The sequence below is a fragment of the Typopeltis vanoorti genome, chromosome 12, assembly GCF_054136105.1.
Source record: "Typopeltis vanoorti isolate ZY-2024b chromosome 12, IOZ_Tvanoo_1.0, whole genome shotgun sequence".
Taxonomy (NCBI): domain Eukaryota; kingdom Metazoa; phylum Arthropoda; class Arachnida; order Uropygi; family Thelyphonidae; genus Typopeltis; species Typopeltis vanoorti.
Genome location: NC_143560.1, coordinates 57,607,480 through 57,629,640, shown reverse-complemented (window position 1 = coordinate 57,629,640; position 22,161 = coordinate 57,607,480). Strand labels below are relative to the sequence as shown.

Below are 22,161 nucleotides of genomic sequence, written 5' to 3'. Positions count from 1 at the left end.
TATAAGATAATCTTATATAATTTTATAATATATAAGAGACTTATAATTATATAAGAGACTTCCAAATGCTACAGAGTGTGTCCAGAAAGTAAGGTCTGTTCAGAATTTATCACCAAATAAGATATAGGAGAGGGGGCTCACGCAGCATAGTAGCATAGAGTGACTCATTAGCTAGCTGTTGACCATTTTACTTTCATTTCACTATTCTTTGTTTTCTTCTACTAATAATTCACAACACATGCTCTGATAAAAAATCCTACCAGTTGCAAAGTTCGTGGTGTAATACTTTACACCATGAACTTTGTTGGCAGAAATTTACCAATGACTGTGTGTAAAAATCTTTGTTTATTTTTATATTATGTTATCAATTAAATCTTATAATTAATTCTTGTTTGGCTTCGTCTTTATCTGCATAAATGAAATTTTGAGCATATATTACAAAAATGAGTCGCAACATTTAAACACTGCTTTTAAAGTAGTCCATACCCTAAACAATTTTTCATGGTCTTGAGCCAAAGCACACATTAGTCAAACTGCAAGAAGTTTTGAAATCTGTAAAACAGAATACCTGAAGAGTGGGCCTAACTTCACATATTTTCTCAGAACATCTTGAAATTAATTGATCCTCTGCCTAAGTGCCTTTCTAGACGATGGATTATTGTCTATACTACACTCATATTATGTGATATCTGGAGGTTCTTATACAACCGTGTAACTTATAAAACCTCCATTGCATCAGTAACCATCAAAAAGTGTCAAATGCACAGCATTGAACAGCTTATGTTTGTTATGCGAAATTGCTCACATGCTAACTCATATTATTATCAATGTTTATGTTTCAAAAACAACTGCTATTAGGAGTTCTGAGATCTTTTTCATATATTATGTAATATGTTAATCTTCTTCATGAAGTTGTCAAGCATCAGAAGCAAAACAAGAAGTTTATTTGTACGTTAAATCTGCTTGTACAGGGGTTGTCTGAAAAGTTCTCAGCCTCTACTATAGATGGCAATGCTATATGCAAGATTTTTTTTTTTCAAAGTTGGTAATTGCAAGTCATTCTATCAAGTAGTTTGTTTTATACAGCTGTCTGAAGCAAAAGTGTTGTCTGTATCCCTTGAAATGGATAAAATTGAGTATCGTGCGGTTATAAAATTCTTTGTAAAAGAAGGTTACAATTTGTAAAAGAAGGTTACAATTTGTAAAAGAAGGTTACAAATTCTAATGAATTCTTTGCAAAAGAATTCATTAGAATTTCATAAAAGTTTATGGGGATTCTTCTCTTTCATTTTCAAGAAGAAATGAAAATTAAGAAATGAGCTGCTGAGTTTCAACATGTCCGTACCAGCCTTGAAGATGACCCACGTGAAGGACGTCCAAAAAGTGTAACAACACCAGAAATCATTGATCAAGTGCATGACATGGCATTGGATGACTGGCGAGTCGAAGTGCGTGAAATTGCTGAGACTATAAGCATTTTAAAAGAACATGTAGGGTATATTTTGCATGAAGAATTGCAAATGAAAAAACTTTGTGCAAGATGGGTGCCACGCTTGCTCACAGCAGATCAAAAATGCACTAGCATGAAAAACTCTGAACAGTGCTTGGAGCATTTTAACAAGAATAAAACTGATTTTGTGCATCGCTTTTTTACTATGGATGAGACTTGGATTCACCATCACACAAAAGAATCAAACAGCAGTCAAAAGGGACAGAAGTAGGTTGTTCAGCGCCAAAATGAAGAATTGCAAATGAAAAAACTTTGTGCAAGATGGGTGCCACGCTTGCTCACAGCAGATCAAAAATGCACTAGCATGAAAAACTCTGAACAGTGCTTGGAGCATTTTAACAAGAATAAAACTGATTTTGTGCATCGATTTTTTACTATGGATGAGACTTGGATTCACCATCACACAAAAGAATCAAACAGCAGTCAAAACAGGGACAGAAGTAGGTTGTTCAGTGCCAAAGAAGACAAAGTCAGTTCCATCAGCAGGAAAGGTCATGGCATGGTTTTTTGGGATGCTGAAGACATTTTGTTTATTATCTTGAAAAGGGGTAAAACAATAACCGAGGAATATTATTTCAGTCTTTTAACCAGACTAAACGAAAAAATTGTGAGAAAAGACCTGGTTTGCAAAAGAAAAATATCACCTTTCATCAGGACAATGCACTTGCCCACAAAGGTGTTTTGGCAATAGGAAAATTAAGGGATCTGCACTATGAATTGTTGGAACATCCACCCTATTCTCCAGATTTGCTCCCTCTGACTTCTATCTCTTCCCAAAACTAAAACTCTTCCTTGCTGGTCAGCGTTTTTCTTCGAATCAAGATGTGACTGCAGCTGTTGAGGGGTATTTTGCAGATCTTACTGAGAACCACTACAGGGATGGGATAATGGCACCGAGCATCTGGAATAAATGTATTAGTCTTAAGGGAGATTTTGTTGAAAAATAAAAATAATTTTGAAATTATAAATTTGTTTTTTCATTGTTAGGCCGAGAACCTTTCAGACCACCGTCGTAGATCCTGCTATTATGCAGCTATTTTTGCTGATTAATCTTGTAGTGCAGTGTTTCAGTATATATGTCTGGTCCCAATGGAGAGATAAAGGAAATGATGTGTATTTAGAGAAGCTGAAGGCAAAAAAAAAAAAAAAAAAAAAAAAAAAAAAAAATCATTCCTATTTTTAAAAAAGTGTAGAGGTTATTTAATCATTCTAAACTTCTTAAAAATAAAAGAAAAAGCACATTGTTTCATTTATTTAATCTATAGTAACTATAATTGTTAATTATGTTGAAATTAGTTTGCCTCTAAATCATTTAGCAGTACTGGCAGTTCTGCTTTGTTCTTTGCTGACTTTAGTTTTGCCTTTGTTTTCCTCCTCCCCTTTTTTTTTTCATAGCATTTAATTATTCTAGTCCTCAGTGCTAGTCTAGTCAATGGAATCAGATGATCATTTAACTATGTGTGATGTGACACACAGAATGGAAACTTTATTAAGAACAAATGAAATTTTTCAGGTATCCGACAGTTCTGTTTTTGTGCTTGATGCATCAAAATGGGTAAAAGGCATGACTTAAGTGAGTTCGAGCTTGGTATGATTGTTGATGTCAGTATCTCACAAACATCTACTCTGCTGAGCTTTATGCACACTAGTGTATAGTATTGTGTACCAGGAGTAGTGTAATAACCAGACTACTTCAAGGAAATGGTAGTCCTGTGGATGGAAACAGTTCATTGATGCATGAGGTCAGAAAAGAATGGCAGGGATTGTGAAACATGGCAGGAGCACCACAACCAGTAAAATCGCAGCTCAATACAACAATGGTGGTCAGAACATAATCTCGAATCACACAGTTCATCATACTGTCATGGATGGAGTACAGGAGCAGTTGACTATCCTGGATCCCAATGCTGTCAGCTAAGAACAGGAGGGTGCAGCTTCATAGGCACATGACCACCAACACTGGACAGCTGATGACTGGAAAAATGTCACTTGGTCTGACGAGTCCCAATTTCTACTGTATCATGCTGATAGCAGAACCAGAATATGGTGGCAACAACATAAGACCAGAGACCCTTCCTGCCAAGTAGCAACAGCTCAGGCTAATGGCAGGGATGTAATGGTGTGGAAAATGTTTTCTTGATGCCAGTTTAACATCACCTAAATGCCACACCTGTCTTAACATCATCGTTGATCATTTAACTCTATGTGTGATGTGATGCACACACACATACACACAGAGTGACAACTTTATTAAGAACACCTCTCCATTTAGGAAAATAACTCTTCCTGAAGACCGAGTCTTTGACTGTAGTTTGCTATATAAATCAGGTATCCGACAGTTCTGTTTTTTGTGCTTGATGCATCAAAATGGTAAAAGGCATGAACTTTTATCCATTTTCAAATGTCAATGGGTCCATCAAGACAATGTATCATGCCCCAAATTGTTTAGCATGTTGAAGTGGTTTGAGGAAATTGATGGCAAGTTTCCTTACCTTCATTGGCCTACTCAGTCCACATATCCAATAGAGCATCTCTGGGATGAGGTAGAATGAATAGTTCACAGTATCAACATGTCACCATCCAATCTGCAACAGCTGAATGATCCCATTGTGACAGCATGGACAAACATCCTGGAGGAATGTTTTAGGTACTTAGTTGAATCAATGCCACAGAGAATACAGGTCGTTCTTAAAACAAAAGGGGGTATTACTCCTTATTAAATGCTGTTCCTAATAATGTGGCCACTTAGTGTGTATATATACACACTTGGAAAGAGTTCAAGGGATACCATAGTATGAGGAATAAACAGCCATGGCACACATTTATTAATAAGATGTAGGACTTCCATTTGCTGCAATGCATGCAGCAATCCTAAGGGATATACTTTCCACAAGCATGCAAAAGAGGTCAAATGGCAATTTTTAACTATTCATCTTGTAGGCATGAATAGGGTTCTGCACTGTTGTGAGATAGATGTCCCTTTATCCTCACCCAATGCTCCAGTTCATCTTACAGATGTTCAGTAGGATTGGGATCACGACTCTGTGGATGCCAGTCAAGTGTGGTGACATTTATGTCCACAAACCATGCAGTTACAGCAGCAGTGACGTGGTGCACTGTCTTGTTGAAAGAGACTATAGTCAGTTCCATAGAAATGCCACAAAGCAGAGCGCATTGCATTGTTTAGAACATTCAGCTATCTCTCAGAGTTCATTATTCATGGCGCCACAAACAGAGGTCCAAGGCCAAACCAGAAAAAATAGGACCATACCATCACACTGCTCCCGTCTGAATTTCAGATGCCTGGTGAACATCTCTTACCAGAGATGTTCACCAGGCATCTGCCACACCCACACCTGTCTATCTGATCAGTAGAGGGTGTAGTATGATTCTTCACTCTATAACACAGTTTTCCAAGCTTCCATGTCCCACTGTACATTCCCTTTGCACCACTGCAGATGATGCTGCATGTTGGTTCAGGTAATGTGGGGGATTGCATATTGCCATCCTACCATGGAAACCCATGTTGTGAGCGTCGTTTACAGCCACATTTTGTGAGTGTGATGAATCATCCACTGTGGTACACTTACAGTTGACTCCCTGCACTTCCATCTCAGTATGATATCACTGATTGCCTGAACTCCTGTGGAAAAAATAATAATTAAATAACTAAATAAAATATTAAAAAAACAACAAAATTAAATAAAATTAAATACAAATAAATTAAAAATGTAACTACATAAAACATTTCTAAACTCCTCGTATTGAGATTTTCTTCTGGGCTTGTTCTGGTTGTTATAAGGGATCCAGATGAGTCCTCCACATACTTGGAATGATTAATCCATCATTTTTGTTTAGGTTTGGATAATGTTTTAGCATTTCAAAAGTTTCTTTGAATTTTCTCTCAAACCAAGTTATTGTGCAGTGTAGGGACTTGATGCCTTTCCAGTATATTCTGTGGCATGTTTGGAATGCGTGGTCTGATAGGCCTGTTGTACCATAGTGGAGGTATTTAATGTGTCGTTTGTATTCATCATTTCTGATGGGGATAGTGCATCCTGTTTCCTATATGTAAGGTAGATTGCATGTACATTGGATTTTGTAAACCCCTGAATGGGCCAGGTATGTTGGAGGATCTTTGGAAGAGCTAAGTAAATTTCTTAATTTTGTTGGGGGTTTGAAGGTAGTCTTAATCTTGTATATAAGTAGCGTTCTTTCTATTTTTTTCAAAATCCTCTAATATAGAGTTTGGCTATGGCATTCTTGTAATCTTTTTTTTTTGTTTGTTTGTTTTTTAGTGGCATTTTTTATGGAGAATCTTGTGTACCGTTTTTTATTGTAGATATTTTTTACAAATGTTTGGTTAATGATTTTGAATTCTTGGTTCAGAGCTTGTTCATCAGAGCTCTGTGTTTGAGGGTGCTTATCACTCCTAGTTTTTGTGTGGGATGGTGGTATGAATTTTTACATATGTATTGGCCCGTGTGTGTGTGTGTGTGTGTGTGTGTGTGTGTGTGTGTGTGTGTGTGTGTGTGTGTGTGTGTGTGTTCATTAGAGCTCTGTGCTTGAGGGTGCTTATCACTCCTAGTTTTTGTGTTGGATGGTAGTATGAATTTTTACATATGTATTGGCCCGTGTCTGTGTGTGTAGGTTTGTGGTAGACTGTATCTGAGGGAAGACGTGTGATGAGTGTGTCTAGAAAAGGAAGAGAGTTGTTGTTTTAGATTTTGATGGTGAATTGTATACATTTGTGTTGTTTTCTCAGGTGGTTTAGGAATGTATTAAAAGTTTCGCGGCCGTGGGGCCAAATGATGAAAATATCATCAACACATCTGAGCAAGATTTTGGGCTTTAGGATGGCAGAATCTAGAGCTCATTGCTTGAAGTCTTCCATGTAGGAAGACTTCAAGCAAACTTCAAGGAAGACAACTATTTTTATCTAAGGGGTGAGCCCATTGCTGTACCTTCTTTTTTTTGTAGGTAAAAATTATTTTGCCACATGAAATACCCAGAGCATAGTAGGTGGGCAAAGAGGGCCATGATGTTGGGCTGAAATATGTTCTGTAACAGAATAACTACAAACTGCATCAAAAAGAAAACAACAGAATTAATCAAATCAGTGACCATGTGGCCATATGAAACAACCAAAAATTAACACCACATTATGCCTGTACTCTCAGAATTTATGGCCTGCTGAAAATACACAAAACAAACACACCACTATGACTAATAGTTGAATGGATTGGCAGCCCTAATTATCACTTAGCCAAGAAATTAGCTGCCACGCACTCAAGGAGCAGGTAGGTCACTCCCCATCCTACATAAAAAATACACAACACTTTATAAACAAAATTAGAAACATCACACTCAACGACAACGATTTATTAGTCAGCTTTGACATAACTGCCCTTTTCACTAATGTCCCGATCAATGATACTGTTATTCTCTTACAGAACGTATTTCTGCCCAGCTTCACGGCCCTCTTTGCCCACTTACTCTGCTCTGGCTATTTCATGTGGCAAAATAATTTTTACCTACAAAAAAGAAGGTACTGCCCTTTTCACTAATGTCCCGATCAATGATACTATTATTCTCTTACAGAACTTATTTCCGCCCAACATCACGGCCCTCTTTCCCCACCTACTCTGCTCTGGGTATTTCATGTGGCAAATAATTTTTACCTACAAAAAAGAAGGTACAGCCACGGGCTTACCACTTTCTCCCCCAGTAGCTAACTTTTACATGGAAGACTTCAAGCAATGAGTTCTAGATTCTGCCATCCTAAAGCCCAAAGTCTTTCTCAGATGTGTTGATGATATTTTCACCATTTGGCCCCATGGCCATGAAACTTTAAATACATTCCTAAACCACCTGAGAAAACTGTGTTGTTTTCTCAGGTGGTTTAGTCCAATTCACCATCAAAATCTAAAACAACAACTCTCTTCCTTTTCTAGACACACTCGTCACATGTCTTCCCTCAGACACAGTCTACCACAAACCTACACACACACACACACACACACACACACACACACACACACATACACGGGCCAATACATATGTAAAAATTCATACCACCATCCAACACAAAAACTAGGAGTGATAAGCACCCTCAAGCACAGAGCTCTAATGAACAAGCTCTGAACCAAGAATTCAAAATCATTAACCAAACATTTGTAAAAAAATATCTACAATAAAAAAACAGTTCACAAGATTCTCAATAAAAATGCCACTAAAAACAAAAAAAGATTACAAGAATGCTACTTAAATACAACATTAAGACTACCTTCAAACTCCCAACAAAATTAAGAAATTTACTTAGCTCTTCCAAAGATCCTCCACCATACCTAGCCCATCCAGAGGTTTACAAAATCCAATGTATGTGCAACCTACCTTACATATGGGAAACAGGATGCACTATCCCAATCAGAAAAGATGAATACAAATGACACATGAAATACCTCCACTATGGTAAAACAGGCCTATCAGACCATGCACTTCAAACATGCCACAGAATATACTGGAAAGGCATCAAGTCCCTACACCGTACCAAAACCTGGTTTGAGAGAAAATTCAAAGAAGCTTGTGAAATGCTGAAACATTATCCAAACCTGAACAAAAATGATGGATTAATCATTCCAGGTATGTGGAGGACCCATCTGCAACCCTGCAACAAAAGTAAAATGAATCTAAACACTTGTTAATCTTTTAACCTAGCCTGACCTCTTGTGGGAAAAAAAAAATTAAATTAAATAAAAAATTAAAATGCAAATAAATTAAAAACTGACAACATAAAACATTTCTAAACTCCTCTCATATTGAGATTTTCTTCTGGGCTTGTTCTGGTTGTTATAAACCAGAACAAGCCCGATACTGAAAAAAATCTCAATACGAGAGAAGTTTAGAAATGTTTTGGTATCATCAATGTTTTATGTTAAGCCAGCAGCGATTCAAATGCCAAAAAGAGTTGGTTAAAGAACTTATCTGCTATTCATTCACTACTCAGACTTTCTGATCAGCTTATCACATCATTTAAAAAAAAAATGAATAAATAAACTCAGAATTCTAGATTGGAAAAGCAACTCTAATAGATAATCAATATGAAATGCTAAAATGTAATAATATAAAAGTTTTGCAGTGGCTAGCTATACTACATAATTTAGAAGGTTTAGTCACAACATCAAATCTCAGTTGGAGTGTAGAGGTCATCATATCAGTTTTTGAATAGGAAAATAAGCAGAATGTAAGATGTTATAGAATACTTTGAATTATTATTTAGAATTATTTAAATAATTAGGTTTACTCACAACATCAAATTTCAGATTATGGAGTATAGAGGTCATCTTTTCAGGAAAACTTTATGCAAGCATATACCTGACCAAAGTTAAGAAAAAGTGTTGAAGAAAAATTTGTGGAGAACAAGCTGAATTAGAGCCTATTAGAGGTTGCTTCCAAGACCATTTTGTCTTGCAAGTAACAGCCAAGGAATCTTGAAAATTTAATAAGAATTTCCATTTAATCTTGTAGATCTTTTAAAAACATAAGGTACCTAGGTATAACTTGTCAGAACAGTAAATGTATGTAATGTAAATGGGCACAGTACTATTACATTGTTAAACAGCTGTTAGAATTGAAGGATGTATCAGAAGATAGGTTTATGTTAAATCACATATTTAGCAGAACTACTATCTCCATTATTTATAATCTACATGAACAAGATATTAAGGAAACCTTATATCAAGTAAGAGATATTAAGTTTAGTTCTGTATACAAATGAATTTATCCCCATAAATTAATGGCCTGGTTGACTGGGTGGTTAATATACCCGCTTTCCAGCCAGCATGCTGCAGGTTCAAATCCTGCTCTGGGGAAGGATGTTTGTGATTGTTTTTAGGTGGGAGATGAATTTCATTGTCCATTTTGTAGAAAAATTCTCTGAGACCACAGACCTACTTATTGGAGGCCTGAAATAGTTTGAAAAAGTTCCATGTTTGGTCTCTAGAGTAGAATTTCTGAATTATGTAAAAAAGAAAATAATAATGCAGAAAAAAACATAAAAAATTATATAAAAGAACTCTTAGTTGCCTGCAGCACTAATGCACTTTAGAGTTATAGAACCAGTAGTGAGCTATGGAAATTTTAACAAAGGGCTCGCATCGTCGAGCAAAAAAAAAAAAAAAAAAAAAAAAAAAAAAAAAAAAAAAAAAAAAAGCCATATTTCACACAAAAACTTTTAATTGATTGGCTACCAGAAGGGAGAAGAATAAAGATAGCGCATGCGCTTATTTTATTTTCAAACTTGGGCGCATTTGTTATAGAGGAGTTGAAACAATAATTCCAAATTATCTATACACTGCCAAATAGACTAATTTTTATTAGGTTGCTATATGAGTTTGTTGCTTAATATGTTTCAAAAAAAAAAAAATTTGTTTTTTTTTTTGAAAAAGTAAACAAGAACAAGGGGCTCGCATGAGCCCCTTATAGCTCACCACTGGTTACAACCTTCATGGGTAAGAGCCCCATAAAAATCAAATACATCTGCTATGAAGTTTCAAGATTCTTTTCTGAATTAAATAATTGCCATCACAAATTTTGTGTTAAAATAAAAAATTAAAAGACTAAAATTATGGAAAATAGAAAGAAATGGAAAATATCAAACTACATTTTGGAGTAGTGAACCAATAAACAAATTATCCGTTTTATCTGTTCAATCTCAATTTTTAGTAAAGAATAAAATTAGAAATAGATAATAGAATAAGAATACCTAGTATACCTAATAATTAATGAAATTTGAAATAGGATGTAAAATTTATTATACATTAATTTTTTTTTCTTCCTCATAAAGCTTATGTGGATTGCCTAAGGGCCAAAGCCCAATAACTGGAAGGAGACCTCCACATCACCTTTCAATATTGCAGAGAACAGACTGAGGCTTCTTACCTAATGCCTTAACATGGTGTACCTCATTAGCAGATATCTACTTGGTACTGAACGAATGAGGATGGGCTGGCAATTTAGGACTTAGCCAACCAAATTGTATTCTCTATTGCCTTAAACTACAAATGCATATAATGGTACAACATGATGAGATTTCATGCCTGCTGGGACGTTGCCCTATTAAACATGGTCTCCACTGTTTACTTCAAGGAACCAGGTCAAACAGTGAAAAGTCAACTACCAGAACAAGCTCCAACTTCAACTAGAAGAAGAATAAACCCAAGATCAGATGATAGGAACCATCAGTATAAGGGAGTATTAATGGAAAGGAAATCGAATTTCCAGAACTGGAAAAGTACCACATGGACATTATTTGCATTATTGAGATAAAGAAGAACAAACACAGGTGAGATCTTACTAAATAATAAGTATAGGATGTTATTTTCAGTAATGATCAAGGAAAGGAAGGAGTAGCAATATCAGTCAACACCAAACATGATGATAAGCTTCTTGATTGGAAGGCATTTTCAAGTAGAGTTATGTGGACATACTTCAAAATGGTGACATGGACAAATAATGAAACTTACTTGTGCCTACGGTCCCATAGAAGGTTCTTCTAAAGAAGAAGTGAAGGAATTTTTTGAGTCATTAGAACAGGCAGCTGACAAAGAAAATTGAAAAAAGCGATCCTTGTTGGAAATCTGCACAGCAGAGTAGGAAATGAATCCCACCAGACATATAGGAACATTTTGGGAAAATTTGGAGAAAAGGGAAAAGTTAATAATAATGGTAAGTATTTATGGGAATTCTGCTCAAGACACAGACTAGTTATTACTAACACCATGTTTCGATATAAAAATATGCACAAGTTCACATGGAATGAAGATAGAAAAATAAGAAAAGCCTCATTGACTATGTCATTATTGATAGTAATATCATCGTGCTGGTTCAAGATACAAGAGTGTACAGAGGATTTGAAATTGGAAGTGACCATTAGTTATTACTAAGCAGGATAAAAATGTATATCACATTAAAAAGAACAGTATGTAAGAAAGTCTTAAAAATAATTAAAGTTGAGCAGCTTTTATATGTAAATTGTAGACTCAACTATACAAAAATTATTGGGGGGAAAAAAATGGAATAAATTGAAAACAAGAACCAACCAAACCTTGGAATCTCAGTGGTGAACTCTGAAAAAGACATTGATTCAGCTAGGAAGATATATAGTGAAGTTGTCTGCAAGGACAGAAAAATAAGGACATTATAGTGGACACAAGAAGTTAAAGAAACAGTTATAAAAAAGAAGAAAGCCAGCAGATGCCCTAAAAGAATACACAGGAAAATGTAAGAGAGCTAAGTTATGTGTAAAAGTAGCTAAGCAAAAGTTTTGGGAAGACTGGTAAGAGTATGGAAAATAAATATCAGGACAGTGGCAAAATGTTCTGGAGGCTATTGAAGAAGCTTAGAAGTGAAGGAAAGAGCTGCAAAAGGAATCAAAGATGATAATGGTGACATGAAAACTAAAGGATATCCTAGATGTCTGGAGTAATTACTTTGAAAGACTGCTAAACAAACCGAGCAGTGGCAGAACCAGACTACAAATTTTTCAAGAGGAATGCAATGAGGAATATATATCAATACTTAAAGAAAAAGCCGTCAAAAACTTGAAATGTGGTAAGACAGCTGGTGTGATATTCAACTAGAAATGCTTAAGTGTGAAAGTATAAACGTTTTGCAGTGGCAACAATGCATAATTCAGAACACCTGTTCAGAAGATCGAATTCCCATTGTTTGGAGCAGAGCTCTCATAGTACCCATCTATAAAAAGGAGAATAAAGCTAATAATTACAGAGGAATTTCTTTGCTAAGTGTTCTAGATAAGATTTATGCAAGCATACTTGAAAAGGGATTGTGAAATTATATAATTCACGTGGATATTAGATCCAGCATTATTTCTAAACCAAAATGCGGTAACTATGAAAGTTTCATAAGATAACTTGATCAGAGAGCCTATAGGAATACATTCCCTGGCATTCACAAGTTGCCTTAGTATGGACCACATAGAAGGCATAGGCACTGCCCAAGCATCTATATCTTCGCCTCTTATTGGTTCATTTTGATCAAGTTTCATTCACATGACAGCTGTTTCGAACTGGTGGTTAGTTCTCTTCAGAGATCAGGTAGATATCTTAAGAGAGCAAACTCTTGTTCAGTACTAAGGAACTGGAAAGGTCAGAGAGATGTATTTTTCATAAACGAAAAATTTCATGAATGTTGGAATGTATTCCTGTAACCTCTCTGGTCAACTTACCTTACAAAACTTTCATAGTTTCTACATGCTTTGAATTAATGCTGGATCAAATATCCACTTGAATTATATAATTTTACATCATTTTGATCAAGTTTCATTGACATGACAGCTGTTTTGAACTGGTGGTTAGTTCTCTTCAGAGATCAGGTAGATATCTTAAAAGAGCAAACTCTTGTTCAGTACCAAGGAACTTGAAAGGTTAGAGAGATGTAGTTTTCGTAAACGAAAAATTTCATGAATGTTGGAATGTATTCCCCTAACCTCTCTGGTCAACTTACCTTACAAAACTTTCATAGTTTCTACATGCTTTGAATTAATGCTGGATCAAATATCCACTTGAATTATATAATTTTACATCGCCAAATTGATGCCTTTTGGCTCTTTATTTTAGAGATTGTGGAAGGGAAACTTGGAGAAGAATAAGCTGGGTTCAAGCTAAATAGAGGCTGTCTGGATCAGATTTTAACTTTAAGACAAATAGTTGAGAAATCGTGGGAATATGACAAGGATCTGAACTTAAGTTTTGTATATCTGGAAAAGGCATACAACAAGATGCCGAGAAAAAAAGCTGTTCAGAACATTACAATTATATGGAGCGAATGGAACATTATGTAGAGCAGTACATAGTCTATATTTAAGTTGCAAGTCAGCAGTTAGAATTGAAGGAAATACAGGAAGCTGGTTTTGATGTAAAATCAGGAGTAAGATAAGGATGCACATTATCTCCACTCTTATTCGTAATCTGTGTGGATCACATTATGAAAGAAAGTGGCATTAGACCTGATTTTAGAATTTGAAATATCAAAAGCTCTTTGCTTTATGCAGATGATGTACTCCTAAATACATCTAATGCAAGTCTCCAGGATTTTCTAAATTGAATAACAGCTGTAACAGATTTTGGCATGAAAATCAGCAATGAGAAGACCAAAATTATGAAAATAGGCAGGAGCCTAGAAAACCTTAGCTACATTCTGAATCTATAGAACAAGTAAAACATTTCAGCTATTCAGGCTCAGTTTTTAGTGATGATGGCATGTTAAATCTGGAAATAGACAACAGAATAAGCAAGGTTGGTATGGTGGGTAGCCAGCTGAATAAATTTATATTAAATAAGAGAGAAATTAGCCAAAACACTAAACTAGCAGTATACAATACAATGTTCAAACCAGTTTTAAGTTATGAGAATTATGTCAGAAATAAAGCATTTGATCAAAGACTAGAGATCACATATATTAATGGTTCTGACAAAAGTTAGCAGGGAGTGTGCAAATGGTATCAATATCAGAATCATATTAAAAATGAAGATATTAGAAAGGAAGTTGACATTGTTAGCATTCAAAAATAAGTCAGCAAAGCTATCTAAGGTGGTAATGTATGGCCACTTAAATAGAATGTTTGAGAAAAGATTAGAAAAACAGGTGTTTGATGAAATGATGGCAGGAAAGAGACCCAATGGAAGACTAAAGTCTAGGTGGATTGATTCAATCAGAAATGCAATAATGAATTTAGTTTAATCCTTTATCCAAGTGTGAGCAAACAAAGTTTGCACCTTAAAGTATCTTCAGGACTGGAGTAAGGTGTTACAACACTGGGCAACTCATTGCAAAGGTGGAGCAAGCTAACATCACTCTTATCTCAGTATCTTCCATAATGCAAAACACATCTCCTTGCGAATATGTATAATGTTATGCATTAAGGGAAGGGCCACTACCCAGACTAATTTCGACTTTTATTGAGGTCTCTTCAGTGGGAGCCAGGCCCAAATGGAGACACCAGGCAGAAGCATTAGCAAGGTCATCTCTACCTAAAGGATTAAACTAAATTTATTATAGTCTAACCAAGTGAAAAATAAACTTTCAACATCTTTCTCTAAATCCAGAGTAATTTAATAAAAAGGTGGCACACTGTTTGGCAACTCCTATAGGTAGAGATGACCTTGCTAATGCTTCTGCCTGGTATCTCCACTTGGGCCTGGCTCCCACTGAAGAGACCTCAATAAAAGTCGAAACTAGTCTGGGTAGTAGCCTTTCCCTTAATGCATAACATTATACATATCCTCAAGGAGATGTGTTTTGCATTATGGGAGATACTGAGATAGGAGTGATGTTAGCTTGCTCCACCTTTGCAAGTAGTGTCCCGGTGTTGTACCACCTTACCCCAGTCCTGAAGATACTTTCAGGCACAAACTTTGTTTGCTAACACTTGAAGGATTAAACTAAATTTATTATAGTCTAACCAAGTGAAAAATAAACTTTCAACAATCAGAAATGCTTTACAAGAACGAAATGTTAGATATGACAATTTTGGAGTACTCGCAAATACTCGCAATGGAGGAAAATTGTGGTTACCAGATTAATAATAATGTAAACTTAATCATGTAGTGCTCTTATAGTAGCCTGAACATATTAGGAAATTGATGAAGATGATGATAAAAAATTATGTTGATTTACAATATTATATTAAATTCAGAAATTTATATTGGTATTTATATTTCTCATATCTTTAGAGAATCCATTCTAAAGGCAAGTCAACCTGTACGTCTAATAAAGCAACTGGATAAGGTCGTTACTACTTTTAAACCAGTGTCAGATCATAAACACAATGTAAGTATTATGTGTATTTAATAATTTTGAAATGAATTTAAATGCTTCATAGGGTGATAATATTGAAACATGTAGCAAACATTCAAGTATCAGAATTGCATTGGAATTTCTAGATGTTGGAAATGTCGTCTTGGGAGGAAATCACAGTGTTAATTTTTATATGGAAAACATCTGAAGTGGAAATTCATCATCACTTTGTGTAAATCTCAGATTGCTGTATAATGAACTACTAAAATATTGCAAAATGATAAGTAGTACAGTAATGAGAGAGTTTAACATAGGATGCATATCACAAATTCACTAAGCAAGTTGTCAAATAAAAGAGGTACACTTTGCTGCCAAAATAAAGAAGCCATTGATTGAATATTAACATTCCACTTCTTTGACTTCCACCTTCCACAGGAAAGTTGTCTACTGTTTTTGAGATAATCAAGGGTTATTGCTTGTGGAGTTTATGGAGAGTGGGATTACACTTAGTAGCCTACCTGATGCTGTTGAACATTACAACAGTAAACGAGAAACTTAAATAAAAACCTAATAAAGACTTCTCTCAAAGAGAATTATGGCTTGGCAGACACAGGATATTTTGAATGGGAGTATAAACCTCCCATAGCTTTTGTGCTATGGGGGCATAAGCTCCCATTCAAAACATCTTTACTCTGTCCTTCTGTCTAACCACTTGTAAACTAATGAAAAATCTTCCATCCAATGACATTGACACTGCAACGAAAGGAATCTCCCAAGACCACACTAATCCTGTCTAAAACATCAGAGAGCTCAACCAATCACATCCTACAAACCACTCTAGAATTTCCTCAATGAGAACTCACTTTCACATCCACTTAACTAACATCCGTGGTATTAATACCAATATGAAAAATATTCACCATCACTTACTATCATCCTTACCAGACCTCTTTCTGTCGACTGATATTCAAATAGCATCATCCATTACTGTCCACTTTCAATCCCCAAATTACACATTCTACAATTCTTTTCGCCAGAAGTAGCACTTGTACCTTGAGAAATCAGACATTGCATGCCAGAGAGTAGCTAATATTGACTTTCCTGCTTTTGACCTCCTCTGGCTTAAGGTTTCCTTGTCACATTTAGTAATATTTGTCTGCTGCATATACTGCTCTCTGAATGCCAATAACCACACAGACCTCTTCACATTTCTTTCCATGAAATTTGACCATCTGTAATCTGGCCATCAAAATAATATGGTCATCTTCCTAGGCAACTTCCACAGTTCCATTTGGTTTCCCTTTTCCAATACTCCTGACCAAGCCAGACATGAGGTAGAAATCTTTGACATAAGTAGTGACGATGCAAATTGTGTAGGTAGATGTAGATACATCTACCTACACAAATTCCTGATAATCCTCTTTACTCTCCCAATACCCTGGATCTCTTTCCATTTATACGCAGTCACCTCTCCTCTCGACAATTCAGATCACAATCTTGTTCAACTCTTCTCTCTCATGGAATGCCCTTCCTCAAGCCATTCACACCTTTTGGCACTACAAAGGTCCCAAATGGGGTGACCTCCAGAATTTTTACTCTTCCTTTCCTTGGTCTGACTATTGCTTTCATTCATCCAATCCTAATACCTGCTCCAATAAGTCGCAGAAATTAACTTCACTGACATGAAGGTTTTTTATCTTCATTCTCCCCAAAATCTTCATCTGCTTCCCAAGCTCCAGTTCATCATAAAGTGTATCAAAGCAGAAAGGGGAAAAAACTCAGCTTAGTGCAGGTGGCTTGCATCAAGAATCCCCAGCTTCATACTCTGCCTACACCATCAACAGATCTGAATCTGATTTCATAAAGGCAAACAGCAGAAAACCTGCCTCCTGTCTAAATGAAAACCATGGCTTCTGGTCCCTTGCTGATGCCATTGAATGCAACTTCTCACCTGCATTTCCAATTCTCTCTCATCCTGCTGTTATCACTGTTACTTCACCCAAGGGTAAAGCTGATCTAGCATTACTCTTTTCCCTGAAATCCTTCATCAATGATTAAGGGAAACTGCCTCCTACCATACTGGAATCTGAGCACCGTAGCACCATATGCCTCCTGTAGTATTTTGGCAAAAAGACACCAGAAAATTACTAAATAACCAGAAGACACCATAGAGTCTTCTGGTCCTGATGGCATCTCACCACTTGTCCCCAAATAAAATGCCCCTGCTTACATGCTTTTGACCTCCTCTGGCTCAAGGTTTCCTTACCACATTTAGTAATATTTGTCTGCTGCATATTCCCATCACCTCAGTTCTCTCCAAAATAATATAGAAAGTCATGAATAGCCCACTTCTTTGCTACCCAGAGAACTGCCATTTAATCAGTAACCACCAGTATGGATTCTATCCATAGCTCCATAGCTGACTTCTTAGCTTACATTACTCACCACTGGACATGTGCTATGGACAGATTTAGAAAAATTATGCTGTAGCTCTTGACATTTCCAGAGCTTTTGACCATGTCTGGCATTGTAGTGTGCTAACTAAATTGCCATCCTTTGGTCTACTTACCATCCCCTGTAATTAGGTTGTTATTTCTCTGTTCATTCACTGCATGTCAGGTGGATGACTCTCTTTCTTTTGAGCTTTACCAGCAATGGAGGAGTACTTCAGGGCTCTCCTCTGAATGATCTACTCTTAGTCATTGCTAATCCTATCCACAGTTTTGCAGACAATAGCACTCTCCATTCCCTACTCATTTGACAAACCATAAAGTGTGCTGAAATCCATCTCATTTGTCACACTCATCTACCACTAGTGCCTTAAACATTGATCTACATATCATCCTTCAGTGGGGCAAAGACAATCTATCACCTTCAATCCCACCAAAACACAATCTTGTATTTTCTCTCACAAAAGAAATCTCAGCTTACATTCCTTTACCCCTCAGTAATACACCAATCTCCAATCCAGATCAGATCACTCTTGCGAGGAAAGACATGGACTTACATCCAATCTCTCCTGCCATAAACACATTCATCAAAAAAAAACTAGGCATCCTCTTTCATTCAAGATACTATTGTACACTCAGCAAACTCTTAATGCTTCAATCCCAAATCTGCCCATGCTTAAAATGCTGCTCACATGTTTGGGATAGGGCACCTAAAACTTCTCTTAAAAATTCTCAATGCTGTCCAGAGGACAGCAGTTTGGCTCATAGACGTTCCCTTTCTTACAGATTCACTTCAACCTCTATCTCACAGATGTGGTATTTCAGCACCTTTTCAGCACAGGTCCTTCAATGGTCATTGCTCCACTGAACTAGCAACTATCATTCTACCACTTTCATTTGCACCTTTTAATATAACAGCAGCAGCTGCCTGGCACCTCTTTATGTGCAACTGCAAACACACCAAACCAGCTTCTCCTCTTCCACTTTTATTCCATCTACCTCCATCTTCTGGTGTAGCCTTCCTCAAGAAGTATTCCCAAAGAACCACAGCTTGCAACTCTTCAAAAAAAAAAAATATCAATAAATTTTTGTCTGAGTCCTCACCATCACTCCACACAGCACTGATGTGATTATAGGTCTTCAACAACTTGTATATGGGATCAATAAAAAATAAATAAATAAATAAAAACTCCATTTGTGAGGAGAGAAATAAAACATTCTTAGATCACTTTTAAACCAATATTATAGGCATAACTCACTGCTTGTCAGTTTGAAGTTACAATGTGTCAGTCATTTTATGCCTTTTTTTTCCCCTTTTATTGTCATTATTATCTCATTTTTTGTTTATTCGATACCTGTTTGGTTAGAAACACCTGTGTTGAAATCCCATTTAGGATGTGAGGAACATTTATAAGGACTTATCATCAAAAAGTGGGTTGTTGATCTCATGTGCTGCTACCATTCTACTGCATGTAGAATGGTAGCAGCTCTCACATTTCACTGAAAATAGACAATCTGATGTCAAAGAACACATAATAAACAGACATAATACATGCTCCTCATGACCTTAATTGCCCAGATATAATTCATACCAAACCCAAATATCACTTCCATTAATCTGTTTTTTTGTTTTCATCTCTGACATCAGTGATAATTGATATCAGTCGCATTCAAGTGTAGTACTCACTTTTATATGGTTATGTTTGGATTCTAGTGGAGAGAAATTGGGTCAGCATTCTCAGATTTCTTCAATCGGGTCAACATTCTCAGATTTCTTCAATCAGGTCAACATTCTCAAGATTTGTGGGTTGCAGAAAGCAACCCACAAATCTTCAACCTGTTCTCATAAGGTTCATTCCATAGACCTGCTATCATCTTGGTCACTCGGCTCTGGATTCTCTCCACCTCCTCCCCATCAAGAAGAAACTCTGGTGCCCAAATTTGGGCACAGTAGTCTAGGTGGGGTCTTATCAAGGTTGGATACAGAGGAACAATAGCCTGTTTGTCTCTGCTTGTTGAAGTATTTTTCAGCAACCAAGTGATTTGATGAGCTGATTTAGCCACTTTTGCGATGTGTCCCCTAAACTTCAACTCCTTATCCACAACACTACCAAATCCCTGGCCTTGTCATTCTCCTTCCACCAATCTGGTATTACTGCTGCTAATGTTTTCACCCCAAAATGCATAACCTTACATTTTGCCACATTAAATTGACATCCATTCTCGTTATCCCAGTCCTCCAATCTATCCAAATCATCCTGCAAAATTTTGACATCCTGTGCATTCATTATTGCTCTACCCAACTTCGCATCATCAGCAAATAAATGAATAGTTCCTCTCAGATCCTTTTCTATATCGTTAATGAACAAATTAAACTGTAGTGGTCCAAGAACAGAACCCTGCGGCACACCACCAGTCACAGGCTGTCTTTTGAACTCTACTCCCGAATAACCCACTCTTTGATATCTCTCCATTAACCACCCTCCTATCCATCTCACCAACCCTATATCCATCCCCATATACTGCAGTTTACTGATTAGAATTCCATGTGGTATCCTGTCAAAGGCCTTAGCAAGGTCCAGCAGGATCACTGTAAACCCATTACCCTTATCCAGTTCAGCCGTCACTGCGTTATAAAAGTGAGCAAGTTACTGAGGCATGATCTACCCTTCACAAAACCATGTTGCTCCCCATACAGTATCCCATTTTCATCTATCCATTCCTGTATTCTCCTCTTGACTATTTTCTCCAAGATCTTGGCAACGATTCCTGATATGCTGATCAGTCGGTAATTTACAACAGCAGTCGTGGAACCTCATTTATGCAGTAGAACTATTTTTCCCCCTTTTCCATCCCCCCCGGGACTAACCTAAGATGCAAATTAAACAAAATTGTCAAGGGCACTGACAATTCTTTAGCTGCTGCTTATTTACTTGAATATAACTCTAACTTTTTTCCCAAAATTAAAGCTAAAAAATCGTGTTGCGAGATACATGCGGGAATTTTCGGAAACTAAAGTTTTCATAAAAAAAACTGAAAATGGTGACTTACCAAGAAACTCCTACTCACTATCACTACTTTTGGCATCGAGAACAGTTTCTTTGTGTGCATCGTCAACGTCATCTTCTTTCCCATTATTTCAGGCAAAAATTACTAGTAATTTACAAGACTTGAGATACGTAGAGCAGCGAAGAATTGCATATGATTGATGTGGTATTAACAAAAGATCGCATGAACTAAAGAAAAATTAGCATTTCAACTGTTGAGTTGAAATGTTAATACCCTTCAACCGAATTCAATAATATCTAAAACACATTCACTCTATATTTCTTAGTTTTAACACAGCGAGGGGGGGGGGGGGGCAAGAAAAACCATATGTTCCACCGGCAACATATGGTTTTGCTTGGTCTATACAGCAGTTTCTGTTGGAGAGGAGATGTGATTCATTAGTGTTAGTGCCATTTTATCCCGGTTGTCTCTAATTGTACTGTTGGTTGAAAAATATAATCATCATCATCATCATGCATATCAAGGATTTAGGCCCAGCATGGCCTGTTCCGGCCTTAGAAGTCCTCGTTGAATTGTTTAAGAGGACGTCCTGGTTTCTTTTTCGTAATGGCTTGTACCTTAAGGCTTGTTTTGGTAATCTTTCTGTTTTCATTCTTTGAAAGTGTTCCATCCTATATTTATATTTTTTTAATTTTTCTATTACTGGTTCTTGGTTTTATTCTTTCATTATTTCTTCGTTTCTTTTGTGATCAAATAGGGTATACTTTGCAGTTTTTCTCATAAACTTCATTTCTGCTGTTATTAATCTTTGTTTGTCTTTTTGTTTTATTGTCCAGATTTCACTTCCATACATTAAGACTGGTAAGGGCTAATGTATTGTATACGTTTAGTCTGGTTTGTTTTTGAACTAGATTTGGTTTAAATATAGAGTTAATTACACCTGTTATTTTTAAATATTTTGCAATTTTTACATTTATATCGTTTTCATTTTCATATGTGATCATACATCCTAGGTAGTTAAATAAATTCACCTGTTCTAAGATCTTGTTATCTGTTACTATTTTAGTTCTTGTTGGATCTTGTCCTTTAAAGGCCATAGTTTTTGATATTTGTGATATTATCTTATTTTGATATTATCATACCATAATCTTTGGCTATCTCATTAGATCTAAAATAGCTTTCTGTAAATTATCTTCAGAATTTGTAATTATTATTTGGTCATCGGCAAAAAGGAGAGTGTTTAAGTTCACTGTAGGAGAAAGTTTAATTCCTCGATGTAAATTTTTATTCCACTGAAAAATATAATGACTCTTTTAATTATGCATAGCCGAAAATTGCCACGTACCCCCTAACGATCTTCGCGTACCCCCGGGG

At 36.3% G+C, this 22,161-nt stretch overlaps 1 protein-coding gene across 1 annotated transcript in view; it reads left to right on the top strand.

Annotated features, from left to right (window-relative positions):
- The window catches only part of TfIIFbeta (transcription factor TFIIFbeta), a 146,726-nt gene that overhangs the window by 94,514 nt on the left and 30,051 nt on the right, over positions 1-22,161 (top strand). The window contains exon 6 of the mRNA XM_090401575.1: positions 15,265-15,361. Coding sequence (XP_090257701.1) covers positions 15,265-15,361 — 97 coding nt within the window. The remainder of the gene's footprint in view (positions 1-15,264; positions 15,362-22,161) is intronic.